Here is a 16,352-nt window from a genome sequence, read left to right as displayed (position 1 = left end):
TGTGTGTGCCTGTCACTGTGTGTGTGCCTGTCACTGTGTGTGTGCCTGTCACTGTGTGTGTGTCTGTCACTGTGTGTGTGCCTGTCACTGTGTGTGTGCCTGTCACTGTGTGTGCCTGTCACTGTGTGTGCCTGTCACTGTGTGTGTGCCTGTCACTGTGTGTGTGCCTGTCACTGTGTGTGTGCCTGTCACTGTGTGTGTGTCTGTGAGCCTGTGTGTGTGTCTGTCACTGTGTGTGTGTCTGTCACTGTGTGTGTGCCTGTCACTGTGTGTGTGTCTGTCACTGTGTGTGTGTGCCTGTCACTGTGTGTGTGTCTGTGAGCCTGTGTGTGTGCCTGTCACTGTGTGTGTGCCTGTCACTGTGTGTGTGCCTGTCACTGTGTGTGTGCCTGTCACTGTGTGTGTGTCTGTGAGCCTGTGTGTGTGCCTGTCACTGTGTGTGTGTCTGTCACTGTGTGTGTGTGCCTGTCACTGTGTGTGTGTCTGTGAGCCTGTGTGTGTGCCTGTCACTGTGTGTGTGCCTGTCACTGTGTGTGTGCCTGTCACTGTGTGTGTGCCTGTCACTGTGTGTGTGCCTGTCACTGTGTGTGCCTGTCACTGTGTGTGCCTGTCACTGTGTGTGTGCCTGTCACTGTGTGTGTGTGCCTGTCACTGTGTGTGTGTCTGTCACTGTGTGTGCCTGTCACTGTGTGTGCCTGTCACTGTGTGTGTGCCTGTCACTGTGTGTGTGCCTGTCACTGTGTGTGTGCCTGTCACTGTGTGTGTGTCTGTGAGCCTGTGTGTGTGTCTGTCACTGTGTGTGCCTGTCACTGTGTGTGCCTGTCACTGTGTGTGTGCCTGTCACTGTGTGTGTGCCTGTCACTGTGTGTGTGTGCCTGTCACTGTGTGTGTGTCTGTCACTGTGTGTGCCTGTCACTGTGTGTGCCTGTCACTGTGTGTGTGCCTGTCACTGTGTGTGTGCCTGTCACTGTGTGTGTGCCTGTCACTGTGTGTGTGTCTGTGAGCCTGTGTGTGTGTCTGTCACTGTGTGTGCCTGTCACTGTGTGTGCCTGTCACTGTGTGTGTGCCTGTCACTGTGTGTGTGCCTGTCACTGTGTGTGTGTCTGTCACTGTGTGTGTGTGCCTGTCACTGTGTGTGTGTCTGTCACTGTGTGTGTCTGTCACTGTGTGTGCCTGTCACTGTGTGTGCCTGTCACTGTGTGTGCCTGTCACTGTGTGTGTCTGTCACTGTGTGTGTGCCTGTCACTGTGTGTGTGCCTGTCACTGTGTGTGTGTGCCTGTCACTGTGTGTGTGTCTGTCACTGTGTGTGCCTGTCACTGTGTGTGCCTGTCACTGTGTGTGTGCCTGTCACTGTGTGTGTGCCTGTCACTGTGTGTGTGCCTGTCACTGTGTGTGTGTCTGTGAGCCTGTGTGTGTGTCTGTCACTGTGTGTGCCTGTCACTGTGTGTGCCTGTCACTGTGTGTGTGCCTGTCACTGTGTGTGTGCCTGTCACTGTGTGTGTGTCTGTCACTGTGTGTGTGTGCCTGTCACTGTGTGTGTGTCTGTGAGCCTGTGTGTGTGTCTGTCACTGTGTGTGCCTGTCACTGTGTGTGCCTGTCACTGTGTGTGTGCCTGTCACTGTGTGTGTGTCTGTCGCTGTGTGTGTGCCTGTCACTGTGTGTGTCTGTCACTGTGTGTGTGTCTGTCACTGTGTGTGCCTGTCACTGTGTGTGTGCCTGTCACTGTGTGTGTGCCTGTCACTGTGTGTGTGCCTGTCACTGTGTGTGTGCCTGTCACTGTGTGTGCCTGTCACTGTGTGTGTGCCTGTCACTGTGTGTGTGCCTGTCACTGTGTGTGCCTGTCACTGTGTGTGTGCCTGTCACTGTGTGTGTGTCTGTCACTGTGTGTGTGTCTGTCACTGTGTGTGTGTCTGTCACTGTGTGTGTGTCTGTCACTGTGTGTGTGTCTGTCACTGTGTGTGCCTGTCACTGTGTGTGTGCCTGTCACTGTGTGTGTGTCTGTCACTGTGTGTGCCTGTCACTGTGTGTGTGCCTGTCACTGTGTGTGTGCCTGTCACTGTGTGTGTGTCTGTCACTGTGTGTGTGCCTGTCACTGTGTGTGTGCCTGTCACTGTGTGTGCCTGTCACTGTGTGTGCCTGTCACTGTGTGTGTGCCTGTCACTGTGTGTGTGCCTGTCACTGTGTGTGTGCCTGTCACTGTGTGTGTGTCTGTGAGCCTGTGTGTGTGTCTGTCACTGTGTGTGTGTCTGTCACTGTGTGTGTGCCTGTCACTGTGTGTGTGTCTGTCACTGTGTGTGTGTGCCTGTCACTGTGTGTGTGTCTGTGAGCCTGTGTGTGTGCCTGTCACTGTGTGTGTGCCTGTCACTGTGTGTGTGCCTGTCACTGTGTGTGTGCCTGTCACTGTGTGTGTGTCTGTGAGCCTGTGTGTGTGCCTGTCACTGTGTGTGTGTCTGTCACTGTGTGTGTGTGCCTGTCACTGTGTGTGTGTCTGTGAGCCTGTGTGTGTGCCTGTCACTGTGTGTGTGCCTGTCACTGTGTGTGTGCCTGTCACTGTGTGTGTGCCTGTCACTGTGTGTGTGCCTGTCACTGTGTGTGCCTGTCACTGTGTGTGCCTGTCACTGTGTGTGTGCCTGTCACTGTGTGTGTGTGCCTGTCACTGTGTGTGTGTCTGTCACTGTGTGTGCCTGTCACTGTGTGTGCCTGTCACTGTGTGTGTGCCTGTCACTGTGTGTGTGCCTGTCACTGTGTGTGTGCCTGTCACTGTGTGTGTGTCTGTGAGCCTGTGTGTGTGTGCCTGTCACTGTGTGTGTGCCTGTCACTGTGTGTGTGTCTGTGAGCCTGTGTGTGTGTCTGTCACTGTGTGTGTGCCTGTCACTGTGTGTGTGTCTGTCACTGTGTGTGTGTGCCTGTCACTGTGTGTGTGTCTGTGAGCCTGTGTGTGTGCCTGTCACTGTGTGTGTGCCTGTCACTGTGTGTGTGCCTGTCACTGTGTGTGTGTCTGTGAGCCTGTGTGTGTGTCTGTCACTGTGTGTGCCTGTCACTGTGTGTGTGCCTGTCACTGTGTGTGTGCCTGTCACTGTGTGTGCCTGTCACTGTGTGTGCCTGTCACTGTGTGTGTGCCTGTCACTGTGTGTGTGTGCCTGTCACTGTGTGTGTGTCTGTCACTGTGTGTGCCTGTCACTGTGTGTGCCTGTCACTGTGTGTGTGCCTGTCACTGTGTGTGTGCCTGTCACTGTGTGTGTGCCTGTCACTGTGTGTGTGTGCCTGTCACTGTGTGTGTGTCTGTCACTGTGTGTGTCTGTCACTGTGTGTGCCTGTCACTGTGTGTGTGCCTGTCACTGTGTGTGCCTGTCACTGTGTGTGTGCCTGTCTGTGTGTGTCTGTGAGCCTGTGTGTGTGCCTGTCACTGTGTGTGTGTCTGTGAGCCTGTGTGTGCCTGTCACTGTGTGTGTGCCTGTCTGTGTGTGTCTGTGAGCCTGTGTGTGCCTGTCACTGTGTGTGCCTGTCACTGTGTGTGTGTCTGTGAGCCTGTGTGTGCCTGTCACTGTGTGTGTGCCTGTCTGTGTGTGTCTGTGAGCCTGTGTGTGTGCCTGTCACTGTGTGTGTGCCTGTCTGTGTGTGTCTGTGAGCCTGTGTGTGTGCCTGTCACTGTGTGTGTGCCTGTCACTGTGTGTGTGCCTGTCACTGTGTGTGTGTCTGTGAGCCTGTGTGTGCCTGTCACTGTGTGTGTGCCTGTCACTGTGTGTGTCTGTCACTGTGTGTGCCTGTCACTGTGTGTGTGTCTGTCACTGTGTGTGTGCCTGTCACTGTGTGTGTGCCTGTCACTGTGTGTGTGCCTGTCACTGTGTGTGCCTGTCACTGTGTGTGTCTGTCACTGTGTGTGCCTGTCACTGTGTGTGTCTGTCACTGTGTGTGCCTGTCACTGTGTGTGTGCCTGTCGCTGTGTGTGTGCCTGTCACTGTGTGTGCCTGTCACTGTGTGTGTCTCTGTGTGCGTAGCTGTGTGGATATCAATATAAAACACTTCTTTTCTGCCTTTTCATTTCCTTCTAGTTTGCTCTTTTGTCTGTGAGTCCTTCGTTTTGTCTGTCCAGACAGAACAGCAATCCCCGTGGTGTGGGCTGGCCTCCTAGGAGTGTGCACTTTGGTCCCCTAGCTCTGAGTGACCCTGCGCACACTTCCATTTGCTCACTGGAGAGACGTCAACTCAAGTCCTTTGCCCATTTTTAATTAGGTCATTTGCTTTTTGATTGAACCTAAAGAATTCTCTTAAATTCCAGACATTAATCCCCTCTCAGCACCACGGTTCACAGACATTTTCCCCCATTCTGGGGCTGCCTTTTACTCTGTTGTCTTGATGCAATGATGTTTTAAAACTCCATGAAGCCAGTTTTCCTACTGTTTCTCTACCGCCTGTGGTGTCATAGCCAACCTTGCTTGTCTTAAAATTTTTTTTATTAGTTTTGAGTAGTTGTGTAGAGGGATTTCAATCCAACAGACCTGACTTCTGTTTCCTTCCGCTCACATTCAGGTCTCTGACCATTGGAGTTAAGTTGTTATGTATGGTACTAAGTCTTTAGGTCTCTGGCAGTATGTGGTGTTAAGTCTTTAGGTCTCTGGTAGTATGTGGTGTTAAGTCTTTAGGTCTCTGGTAGTATGTGGTGTTAAGTCTTTAGGTCTCTGGTAGTATGTGGTGCTGTCTTTAGGTCTCTGGTAGTATGTGGTGCTGTCTTTAGGTCTCTGGTAGTATGTGGTGTTAAGTCTTTAGGTCTCTGGCAGTATGTGGTGCTGTCTTTAGGTCTCTGGCAGTATGTGGTGCTGTCTTTAGGTCTCTGGCAGTATGTGGTGCTGTCTTTAGGTCTCTGGTAGTATGTGGTGTTAAGTCTTTAGGTCTCTGGTAGTATGTGGTGCTGTCTTTAGGTCTCTGGTAGTATGTGGTGCTAAGTCTTTAGGTCTCTGGCAGTATGTGGTGTTAAGTCTTTAGGTCTCTGGTAGTATGTGGTGTTAAGTCTTTAGGTCTCTGGTAGTATGTGGTGTTAAGTCTTTAGGTCTCTGGTAGTATGTGGTGCTGTCTTTAGGTCTCTGGTAGTATGTGGTGTTAAGTCTTTAGGTCTCTGGCAGTATGTGGTGCTGTCTTTAGGTCTCTGGCAGTATGTGGTGCTGTCTTTAGGTCTCTGGCAGTATGTGGTGCTATCTTTAGGTCTCTGGCAGTATGTGGTGTTAAGTCTTTAGGTCTCTGGTAGTATGTGGTGTTAAGTCTTTAGGTCTCTGGCAGTATGTGGTGCTGTCTTTAGGTCTCTGGTAGTATGTGGTGCTGTCTTTAGGTCTCTGATAGTATGTGGTGTTAAGTCTTTAGGTCTCTGGCAGTATGTGGTGCTGTCTTTAGGTCTCTGGCAGTATGTGGTGCTGTCTTTAGGTCTCTGGCAGTATGTGGTGCTGTCTTTAGGTCTCTGGCAGTATGTGGTGGCATGTCAGAGCCTACCTCTTTCTTCAGCACTGGGATACCCAGTTATCTCAGCACCATCGGTGTGTGCTGACTTTGTTGGCTGTCACCCGAGAAGCCCCTGTCCCAGAAGTCCTGCGTTCACTGGTCCCCATCTTTGGGGCTATCTCTGCAGCTGACATAAAAATGGTAACTTCCTAGTACATGAGGAGATCCGACATGACCCTTGAAGTAGAACATTCCAGGAAGGCAGGTGAAAGGCCCAGGGTGGCCTCCTGCCAGAATGGTGCTTGTGTGATCTGTGACGTTGCCGGAGCCAGAGAGAATATCCAGGGACTCCTCAGGCTTGGGGCGTTTAGCCAGCCCTGAAGGAACCCTTGCTAATTCCTCATTACCTAGAGCCTGCAGTGCATGTGCAGGACCCACAGCAAACTGTCTCCTGGCTGGAAACAAGCTTGCCTTCCTGCTGGGCCACACGTCCAACACAGGTTGTGGCACCATTTGGAGCTGCCGGTGGCTCACGCCTGCAATCCTAGCTACTGAGGAGGCTGAGATCTGAGGATCATGGTTCAAAGCTAGCCGGGGCAGGAAAGTCTGTGAGACTCTTATCTCCAATAAACCAACAGAAAACTGAAAGTAGCACTGTGGCTCAAGTGGTAGAGTGCTCGCCACTTCAGCTCGCTGAAGAGCTGAAGGACAGCACCCAGGCCCCGAGTTCAAGCCCTATGACCACTATCACCAACAACAACAAAAAAGTGGCTGCCTGGACTGGAGGTAGAGCCCCAGCAGGACAGGACCTTGCTATATAGACCAGACGGCCTCAAACTTCAGACGCTCTTGTCTTAGCCTCCCAAGCTCTGGGATTGCAGGCATGTGCCGTTGTGCCTAGTTCTGTATATCTGTCTGTATCCAGTGCCACACTGCGTTGATGATGGCAGTTTTCTAGGATGTTTGGAAGCTGAGAATTGTGACCCCTCCAGCTTTGTTCTTTTTCAGATTGTTTTGGCTGTTTGAGGTTCCTTGGCATGAGTTCCAGGATGTGCTTCTCTATTTTGGCAAAAACTGTCTTTGCCACTTTGTCAGGTCTGCTTTGGGGGTGAGTTTTCCACTCTCAGCGTTTTTGGTTCTTGGTTGAATGGATGATCATTTTCCTTTCCACCCTTTGAAGATGTTGGCCACGGCCTTCTGGCCTCCAAAGATTCAGGCCAGGAATCCACTAAGATGGCGGTGCGGTGCGGTCCTTTTGTGTGACCAGCTGCTTGCACCGCCGCCTTGCAGTGCCTCCTCTCATCTGACCGCAGTGTGCTTTTCGTTCTTTAGGGTGTCCTTGTGTGTGTGTGTGTGTGTGTGTGCTCCCCTGTGTGTCCCTGACACCTCCCAGGTGTCCCCAGGAGGAGGCCTGCTGGCCCCGAAGTTGTGCTTCTCCACCCTCCCCTGCCTGCCCGCTTCCCTTTCTGCTTCGTCTTCATCTCGGGTGACTCTGTCACATCCTGCCATCCCCTGCTGCACGGTGCCGTGCGTGCCCGTGCCTGCCATGGCCGGTGCCCTGTGGGGGCCTGGCCTGGGTCTGCAGCCCGGGCTGCGTTCTGCCCACAGGAAGGTACTGCCTGTCTCCTGGGGGACCGCCACCCTCAGACCTCATTGGGCATCACTGACCCCCAGCAGGACGGTCCCGGGCAAGGTGGATGGGGGTGGGTGTCATGCAGTGAAGGGGCAGTGCCAGGCCTCCGTCAGGACAGGTGTCTCCTGCTCAGGAGGTTTTAGTCTTTGTGTCAGGGTGTGCTGTGACCCTAGAGATGTTTGTTCTGCAAGTGTTTTCCTTCTGGCATGGGAGGTGACGGTGCTGCTGCCCAGGCCTGTGCTCTGTCATTACTTCTGAGGGACAAATCAGGACTGCGGAGTTTACCATGAACACTGCTTAGGGGAAGGGGGACTGAGCGGGGACCCCAGGCTTTGTCATTGCCAACACTCCCCCCTCCCCCCTGCAGAGTCTGGGACCTGGTGGCCAGGGGCACACCTGCGGGCCCTGGCACGCTGTCCCTGCGTCCCCCCGCACTGTCACCCTGACCTCTGCCCCGCTGGCGTCCTGTCGCAATGCTTGCTGTGGAACTGTTTGCCTGATGTTTCCCCTTGGCCTGTCAAGGCTGTTTTTGCTGTTTGCTCTTTGCCCCCTGCCTAACGTGGCCGCTGCTTGCCTCGTACCCGACAGGACAGCTCCGGTGCCTTCTGACTGCTGACACACGTAGCCTACCCCACCCTATCATCTTGTGGGTTTTAGTGAGTGGTGAATGTTGTGGTTTCTGCCTCACGCTTCTGTGAGGATCCTGAACATGTGTGTGTCTTAGAACGGAGGCTGTGGGGCTCCCCTGGAGGTGTCACTGAGCCTCCCACCCCGACGTCCTGCGCTATGCCTGGACGGAACCAGACAGACGGGAGGGGGGTGGGGTTAAGACCACGGAGCCCTCCTCAGGCTGAGTCGGAACTCGGGCCCCAGTGCGTCCTACATCTCAGCCCGCTGCCAGGCAGGCGGTATTGTGCTAGGAAGTCTGCTGTGCTCTTGCTCCTGGACTCCTGTGTGTGGTGACGCTGGGCTCAGGGTGAGTCCAGCACTGGGGGCTGCCCTGCCCATGTGCACACAGAGTTCTGAGCAGACCCCAGGAGCGGGAAATGCTGTGGGACTGCCGTGGTTCCCTATGGGTTTCTCTAGAAGGTCGCAGAGAAGTTGTTTGGTGCAGTCCAGTGTCTCAGCCCCGCCTTCTTCTCCTATGCTGAATTAGAAGTTTCTGGGGCACTTTGGGCATGCCCCTGGAGGCCGCAAGCAGGACGATGGCTCAGGAGCTAGGCCTAACAGTGCAGAGACCTCCCTGCAGGAGGGGAGACAGGCAAGGGCAAGCCCTCAGCAGCCCTGCTGCGTGTGGTTACAGCTGGGTGGGCTGGGGGCTGTGTCTCTGAGCCATGGTCCTGGGAGCCGCTGTGTGGGGTGCTGAGAGCTCAGGTGTGGCCCATTAGGAGACCTCCCCACCCCACTTGGGGGCCTTTTCCCCAGTGGGGGTCAGGAGTCTGGCTGGGCTGCAGGTCTTATCCCTGGAGGTGTCTGGTGGCAGCAGGTGTGTCCTCCTATTGCTGGGTGTTTGTGCCTTCTCTTCCCAGGGTCCCTGAGGTAGGGCCTTTTTGTGACATTTGCCATAATCGAGTATTTTCTGGGGGAGCCCTGGCCAAGGCTGGGGCACACGCCTGCCCTCAGTGCCACGCTTGGGCTCTGGCTGGGTGAGGATGAGGCTAGTAGTGAAGGCCGTGCTTCCGGAAGGGAATAGACTACGTCCCTGGCTGCCTCAGGGTGCCCCCCCCCACAGGGCTGTGCCCCACAGGGGAGGGCCTGCTGACCGGGCCTCTCTCCACCATGGGGCAATGCTGGCTGCAGTTAAAGGGGCTTCCAGAGCCTCCGGGGAGGGAGGGTGATGGGATCCTGGGTCTGGGAACAGCCGGAGGGGCTCCGTGGGCAGAAAGGCTGTCCTCCTCCTCCCAGAAAGGCCTCCCTGGCGCTCTGAGGCCTGGTGCAGGCTTTCACCCCTGAGAGAGCATTTGGCCTCCCATCCAAGAGCGTGGGGCCTGCACCCAAGCACGGGAGGCCGTGACCTGCTCTTCTCAGTACCTCAACCAGCGGACAGAGCAGGGATCTTAGGGCCCTAGCTTCAGAGGCAAAGGGAAGTTCCTGGAAAAGAAATGGGAGCCGCACCCCTGAGGATCTGGGGCCGCTGTGTAACACTGGTGTCTTCCAGCCCGGGCAGCAGCAGCTGCTGCATCCTGAGTTAAGAGGGCCCTGGGCCCACCAAGGCCTGGCCCACGTCGCGGCCAGCTGCACACAGGACCCACAGCAAGCAGCATGAGGGGGCTGCAGAGAGCCCCGCCACCAGGCCCGGCGCCCATTCTGCCACATGGCTGTGCTGCTGTGGCCCTGGAGGACACCGTGTATGGCAATGTCCCTTCTGACTAGTGTTCTTTGACATGGCCTGACTTGTAAAGTCAGGGCTCAGCATTTCTTCCCTCTCCTCTGTCCTGAGAGCCTATCTGCCTGGATCCACAGTGCAGACCTGCCCTTTGATGCAGTGCATGGCACACACGGCACACACGCTGATCACTCCTGGTGTGTGCACACATGCATTCACACGCTGATCACTCCTGGTGTGTGCACACATGCATTCACACGCTGATCACTCCTGGTGTGTGCACACATGCATTCACACGCTGATCACTCCTGGTGCGTGCACACATGCATTCACACGCTGGCCCCTCCTGGTGTGTGCACACATGCATTCACACGCTGGCCCCTCCTGGTGTGTGCACACATGCATTCACACGCTGATCACTCCTGGTGTGTGCACACATGCATTCACAAGCTGATCACTCCTGGCGTGTGCACACATGCATTCACACGCTGGCCCCTCCTGGTGTGTGCACACATGCATTCACACGCTGGCCCCTCCTGGTGTGTGCACACATGCATTCACACGCTGATCACTCCTGGTGTGTGCACACATGCATTCACACACTGATCACTCCTGGTGTGTGCACACATGCATTCACATGCTGATCACTCCTGGTGTGTGCACACATGCATTCACATGCTGGCCCCTCCTGGTGTGTGCACACATGCATTCACATGCTGGCCCCTCCAGCTTTTGCAGTCTCTCAGGACACCTGCAGGTTGCTGCCCCTTGCAAGGGAGAGTTCTTGATGCAGGCCTGCTCCCTTCCAGAAGAGTTCTTGACACAGGCCTGCCACAGCCCAGGGTCAACTCCCATGGGACTGTCAGATCTGGTTTTTTGTTTTTTGTTTTGGGTCCGGTCGTGGGGCCTGAACTCTGGGCCTGGGCGCTGTCCCTCAGCTCTTCAGCTCAGGGCTAGAGCTCTACCACTTGAGTCACAGCACCACTTCTGGCTTTTTTTTTTTTTTTTTTTGCTTATGTGGTGCTGAGGAATCAAACCCAGGGCCTCGAGCAGGCAAGTCAAGTACTCTACCACTGAGCCACCTTCCCAGCCCTGTCAGACCTGTTGTGAGAAGTCCAGACTCAGACTTTGGGCATGGGGAAGAGGAGGCCTGAGAAAGGCCTGGAGCAGGCCTGGACCAGGCCATGGCACAGGGGCGTGTGTGTTAGGGGCGGAGCAGCCCTCCTGGAGTGTTCTTTGCCCATCCTGCATCCAGCACTGACCATGCTCTCCAGATGTGGTGGGGCTTCTGTCACAGCCCCGTTCCTGAGAGCATTGCAGGGAGGAGGTCCTGCGTCCTGCAGTGGCCTCTGGCCTCACTGGGAAGGACAAGAAGTGAGGGTGAGCACCCAGATGCCAGCAGCAAAGTAACTCTCGTGCGTGTTGCACGGTTGATTCCCTGGAGGACGGGGAAGGCGGGCCTGGGCCAGGGGTGGGCGTCAGTAGAGGAGGCGTGAGTGAACAAGGCAGTCACAGTGACTCGGAGTCCAGCCGACTCACCTGTGCAGCCAGGGAGTCTGCCAGGGCTGCTGCTGGGAGCCCCTCCTCCCCGGGCAGTACCCATGGCAACCTGTGGGGGGCCGTAGGGGGGTTAGGGACCCCTCACCGCTCAAAGCCTTGTACAGAGACCAGGACCAGCCACTTCCACACCCCGTAAAAGATCCAGGTCTGTACCTCGACTGGCTTGGAGGAGACCTGGGAGGGATTCCTGTGTCAGTGTCAGCTGGAGGCTGCATGACAGTGGAGACCTGCTAGATGGGACATGGCATGTCCCGCGTCTCTGACCCACGCTGCGCAGCCTGGAGCTGCAGGCCTCTGACGTGTGCAGCTTAGGCTCTTCCCTCTGCCCTGGCTGCCCCCACTCGGCCTGCAGGCCGGCGGAGCGGCTTGCCTCCCAAATGCCGCTGCTGGTGATCACTGGCTAGCGGAGCTCAGAGGGCTGGGCAGAGCAGGGAGGAGGGTCCTGCCCCAGCTGGCTGACTCGCTATCCCTTCCCCGACTCCCGGCGTGCCCGGGGCTCCACGACCACTCATAGGCATCCTTCTCCTTGCAGAGAGCGCTGTCGAGGAAGTGGAGCTCCTGCAGCTCCTCAGGGAGCCCCTGCCCCCGCAGATCACCCCCATCGAGGACCCCGACGTGGGGCCCGCTTACAACTTTGGACCGGGCGCCAACAGTGGACAGGGTGCGCAGAGCCACTTCCCCAGACTCTTCTTCCGAGACTTCTCGCTGCTGTTCCACATCCGGCCGGCCACGGCGGGCCCGGGCGTGCTGCTCGCCATCACGGACGCAGCACAGGCCCTGGTGTCGCTGGGCGTGAAGCTGTCAGAGGTGCAGGGCGGGTACCAGAACGTCTCCCTGCTCTACACTGAGCCGGGCGCTGCGCAGACCCACGTGGCTGCAAGCTTCCGCCTGCCTGCACTTGTCGGCCGGTGGACTCGCTTTGCGCTCAGTGTGGACGGTGGCACCGTGGCTCTCTACTTGGACTGCGATGAGTTTCAGAGGGTGCCATTTGCAAGGTCGTCACCGGGCCTGGAGCTGGGGCACGGAGCTGGCCTATTCCTGGGTCAGGCTGGAGGAGCAGACGCTGACAAGTTCCAGGTAACCCTGTGCCGTCCCGCGTGCTGGGCTGGCCTGGGCGGGGTGGGGGAAGGGCTGTCCACCCAGGACAGAGGATGGCAGGCACCCCCAGCCATGCTCCAGCCTGGGGAGCAGAGCCCCCGGTGCAGGGCATTTGGTGGTGTGTTTCTACTGGCACTCTGGCCCCTTTGGAGCCCTGAAAGTCACCCTGTGCTTCTGAGGTTTTTCTGGGGACCCTGGTTCCCCGGGAAAACCCTTCAGCCATCTTATTACTGGGTTTCCAGCCTGCCATGGTCAGCTTGTGCCCCAGTGTGTGCTGTGTTCCATCCAGGCTGCTACTGAGCTCCAAAATGAAGGCTCAGGACCCCGTGAATACAAGCCAGCAAGCCAGGAGTGGTGGTTCATACCAGTAACCCAGCTCTAGGAGGCTGAGGCAGGAGGATCATAATTTTGAGGCCAGCATGGACTGTCTCAAAAACATAGAAAAACATAAAAACCCAAACCAAAGATATGATCAATAATTTAAAGCCAGCTAACCAAACAAGGCACTTAGGCAGGAACTGCCCAACTGGGGCCAGTCCCTCACATAGTGACCAGGCTCCAGACAGCCATAGCAGGCTGATGATTGTCTTTAACACAGGCTACAGGGGCACAATGACATGGGACTTGGTCCAGAGCAACCTGGGCTAGCCTTGCCCGTGATGGGTGACAGCTGTGTGGCCTCCTGTGCCCCAGGGAAGTTCCTGGTGACCCCCTTATGCTGTAGGCTGTGGGGCCTTTTCCCTGAGCCCCTCGCTGGAGCCCCAGCCTCCTGGGAACAACGCGTGGGTGCCTGGCCTGCGGTGACTCAGGGCCTGTGAATTCCAGCACACCAGCTGTTAGAGCTGGGGCGCCCGGGTGTGGGGCCAGACAGGGGTCCCTGTGTGTGGTGGCAAGGACGTGTCTGCAGGGGACAGACTGTCAATTGTGACCCAGACAAGGCCTGCTGTGTGGAGTTGTCCCAGCCCTGCTGTCTGTGCTCTGACCTTCCACCTTTGGAGGGAACACATAGCTCTCTGGGTTCAAGAGACACCAAACTGAGCCCCTTTCTGTTTTCCTTTTGATCCTCAAACATGATGGCTGCAATGTCTGAGAGCAACGTCCTCTCTGATGAGGGGTGGGGGCAACCACCGGGCATCTCCAGTTAATGGAGGAGCCCCGGGGTCTGCGTGTCTCCTGCTGTCGTGGGAAACCTGAGCCTGGGTTGCTGGGCGTTGGGCCACCAAGTGCCCGGTTGGCCTGATGGTGCAGACAGAGCGTGGGCCTGCGGCCCAGCTGCCTGTGGCCAGGCAGCTGCCCCGGGGCTGGCCAGGGCTGTGTCGGGCAGGCAGCCAGCTGGAGACAGGTAGATGGTACCCAGGTGTTTTGATTAGCATTTCAGAAGATAAACTTTCTTTTTCTGTTTGTTGGCTATTTGCATTGATCTATTTATGTTCTTACATAAATGGGCTCAGCCATTTTTTATTGGTATATACAAACTCTGTGTTTGAAAGAAACTGATCTTGGGTTTTGTATACTGAAAATGTTACTTTGCTTAGCCAGATGCTAGTGGCTCACACTTGTAGTCCTAGCTACTCTGAGGATCGCAGTTCAAAGCCAGCATAGGCTGGAAAGTCTATAAGACTCTTCATTTCCAGTTTACCACACAAAAACCAGAAGTGGAGCTGTGGCTTAAGGGTAGAGCATCAGCCTTGAGTATCAAAGAACTAAGGAACAGCACCCAGACACAAAATTTTTATTTCTCAGTTTGTCATTTGCCCTTTTACCTTTTATATTGGGAAGTTTCAAGTGTTTATGTGGTTAAATCAGGTTAAAACCCTATGGCTTTGGGTTGGCAGACTCTTTCCCAGGTAGAAAGGTAAGAACGGGGCGTTTCTGGGCCCCGGAGGCATGTCAGGGCCCTGGCCTGGCCAGGCTGGCCGCGGGGCATCTCCGGGACAGGCTCCGTGGCACAGGCTCCCTTTCGGCTGGCTCCAGCAGGCCCTGTGAACTAAAGATCTCAAGAGTTGTCTCCATGGGTCAGATTCCAGCCAGAGGGAAGGAAGTAGGGAGGCATCCTGGTGTCAGAGGAAGAAAACCAATGAAGAGTCCCTGGAGAGTTTCCACAGGAGTGGAAGCCCTGGGAGGCAATCACCAGCTGCTGTGATTTGTGAGGCTGGTGCCAGGGGGCCCTGGGCTCCTCCGAGCCCTCCGTGGCTGCATGCCTTTCTGACGGCTCCAGTACGTGTTTGTTCCCTGCTGTTTGGTTCTTTTCCAGCTTTCCCCTAAGATGCAGCCTGGCCTGGAATTTACAGCTCCTGCCTCTGTAATCCCTAATTATGGGGTTACAGTTGTGAGCCACCATGCATGCCCCTAAAGAAAGAAAACTTTGGGTATCGTTGGTCTTTTCTGAATTGTTCCTTGGGTATCTCCGAAGGCTTTTCAGTCCACTTTGGCTCTCAGTGCTGCCATAAAACACGGATCTCAGAACTCTCCAGAACTCTCCTCTTTCCATGTGCTCTGTACTTGGATCTTTCCACTCTATTGCTCCTGATAGATGTGGCTCTCCTTGTTCCTTCCACCAAACATACCCACCCCAGCCTCCTGTCCCTCCTGCCATGCCAGCCCCCCCCCCCACCATCCCTATAGCAGCCTCCTGTTCCTCTAGCCACCCCAGCCTCCTACCCCTCCTGACCAGGGCAGGATGTGACATGAGGGTCCAGTGCTCTTTGATGGTCACCTGGCCTCTATGCCCCTGTTTCATTACCAGCACTACGAGCACATTTTATACTGAGCTAAAATGGCCTTCTCTGGGTGCATCCTAGGCACAGTGTCACCACAAGTGTATCGTTTTCTTGCTGAAACACATGGATGAGCTGAAGAGTATTGTGTGCAGTGATGTCAGCGGGGGCTGAGACTGAAGGGAAATGGCGCTGGGGCAGGCACCAGTCAGGAAGCGGTCATTGCGGCTCAGAAATAAGTGTCAGAGCTGGTCATAGGGAAGCTGGAGCTGTGCCAGCCATGGCGGCTGAGGACAGAGGAGGGAAGGACTCAGCCTAGAGTGGGCAGGAGAGAGGCAGTCACAGGGAAGCTGGAGCTGTGACGACCAAGGGGGGTGGTGCCTGAGGACGGAGGAGGGCAGGACTCAGTATTGAGTGGGCAGTTACAGGGAAGCTGGAGCCCTGCTGGCCACGGGGCCTGAGAACAGAGGAGGGCAGGACTCAGCTTCAAGTGGGCAGGAGAGAGGCAGTCACAGGGAAACTGGAGCCATGCCAGCCATGGGTACTGAGGATGGAGGAGGGCATGACTCAGCCTTTAGTAGGCAGGAGAGAGACTGTTACAGGGAAGCTGGAGCCTTGCTGGCCATGGGGCCTGAGAACAGAGGAGGGCAGGACTCAAGCTTGAATGGACAGGAAAGAAGCTGTCAGGGGGAAGCTGGAGGCCTAACGACCATGGGGGGGTGAGGACAGAGGAGGGCAGGACTAAGCCTTGAGTGGGCAGGACAGAGGCTGTCACAGGCAAGCTGGAGCCCTGCTGGCCTCAGGGCCTGAGGACAGAGGAGGGCAGGACGCAGCCTTGAGTGGACAGGAGAGAGGCAGTCACGGAGAAGCTGGAGGCCTGCCAGCCATGGGGGATGAGGACGGAGGAGGGCAGGACTCAGCCTCAAGTGGGCAGGAGAGAGGCTGTCACAGGCAAGCATGAGCCCTGTTGGCTACGGGGGGCTGAGGACAGAGGAGGGCAGGACTAAGCCTCATGTGGACAGGAGAGAGGTAGTCACAGGGAAGCTGGAGCCATGATTGCCATGGGGCCTGAGGACTCAGGAGGGTAGGGGTCAGCCTCCAGTGGGCTGGAGAGAGACTGTAAGGGGGAAGCTGGAGGCATGCCGGACACAGGGGCTGAGGACAGAGGAGGGCAGGATTCAGCCTCAAGTGGGCTGGAGAGAGGCAGTCACAGGGAAGCTGGAGCTGTGCCAGCCACAAAGGCTGAGAAAGGAAGAGGGCAGGATGCAGCCTAAAGTGGGCAAGAAAGAGGCTGTTACAGGGAAACTGGAGCAATGCCGGCCATGGTTGCTGAGGAAGAAAGAGAGCAGGACTCAGCCTCAAGTGGGCAGGAGAGAGGCAGTCACAGGGAAGCTGGAGCCATGACTGCCACGGGCGCTGAGGACAGAGGAAGCCAGGACTCAGCCTTGAGTGGGCAGGAGAGAGGCTGTCACAGGAAAGCAGGAGCCCTGTTGGCTACGGGGGCTGAGGACAGAGGAAGCCAGGACTCAGCCTTGAGTGGGCAGGAGAGAGGCTGTCACAGGAAAGCAGGAGCCCTGTTGGCTACGG

At 56.1% G+C, this 16,352-nt stretch overlaps 1 protein-coding gene across 1 annotated transcript in view; it reads left to right on the top strand.

Moving 5' to 3' along the window:
• Positions 1-16,352, top strand: part of Col18a1 (collagen type XVIII alpha 1 chain) — a 62,688-nt gene that overhangs the window by 7,073 nt on the left and 39,263 nt on the right. Inside the window, exon 2 of the mRNA XM_042695309.1 lies at positions 11,483-12,027. Coding sequence (XP_042551243.1) covers positions 11,483-12,027 — 545 coding nt within the window. The remainder of the gene's footprint in view (positions 1-11,482; positions 12,028-16,352) is intronic.

Source organism: Dipodomys spectabilis, unplaced genomic scaffold, assembly GCF_019054845.1.
Source record: "Dipodomys spectabilis isolate Male_0828 unplaced genomic scaffold, ASM1905484v1 ptg000184l, whole genome shotgun sequence".
Taxonomy (NCBI): Eukaryota; Metazoa; Chordata; class Mammalia; order Rodentia; family Heteromyidae; genus Dipodomys; species Dipodomys spectabilis.
Note: the sequence above shows the minus strand (reverse complement) of the source record. Positions and strands in the feature narration are given on the sequence as shown.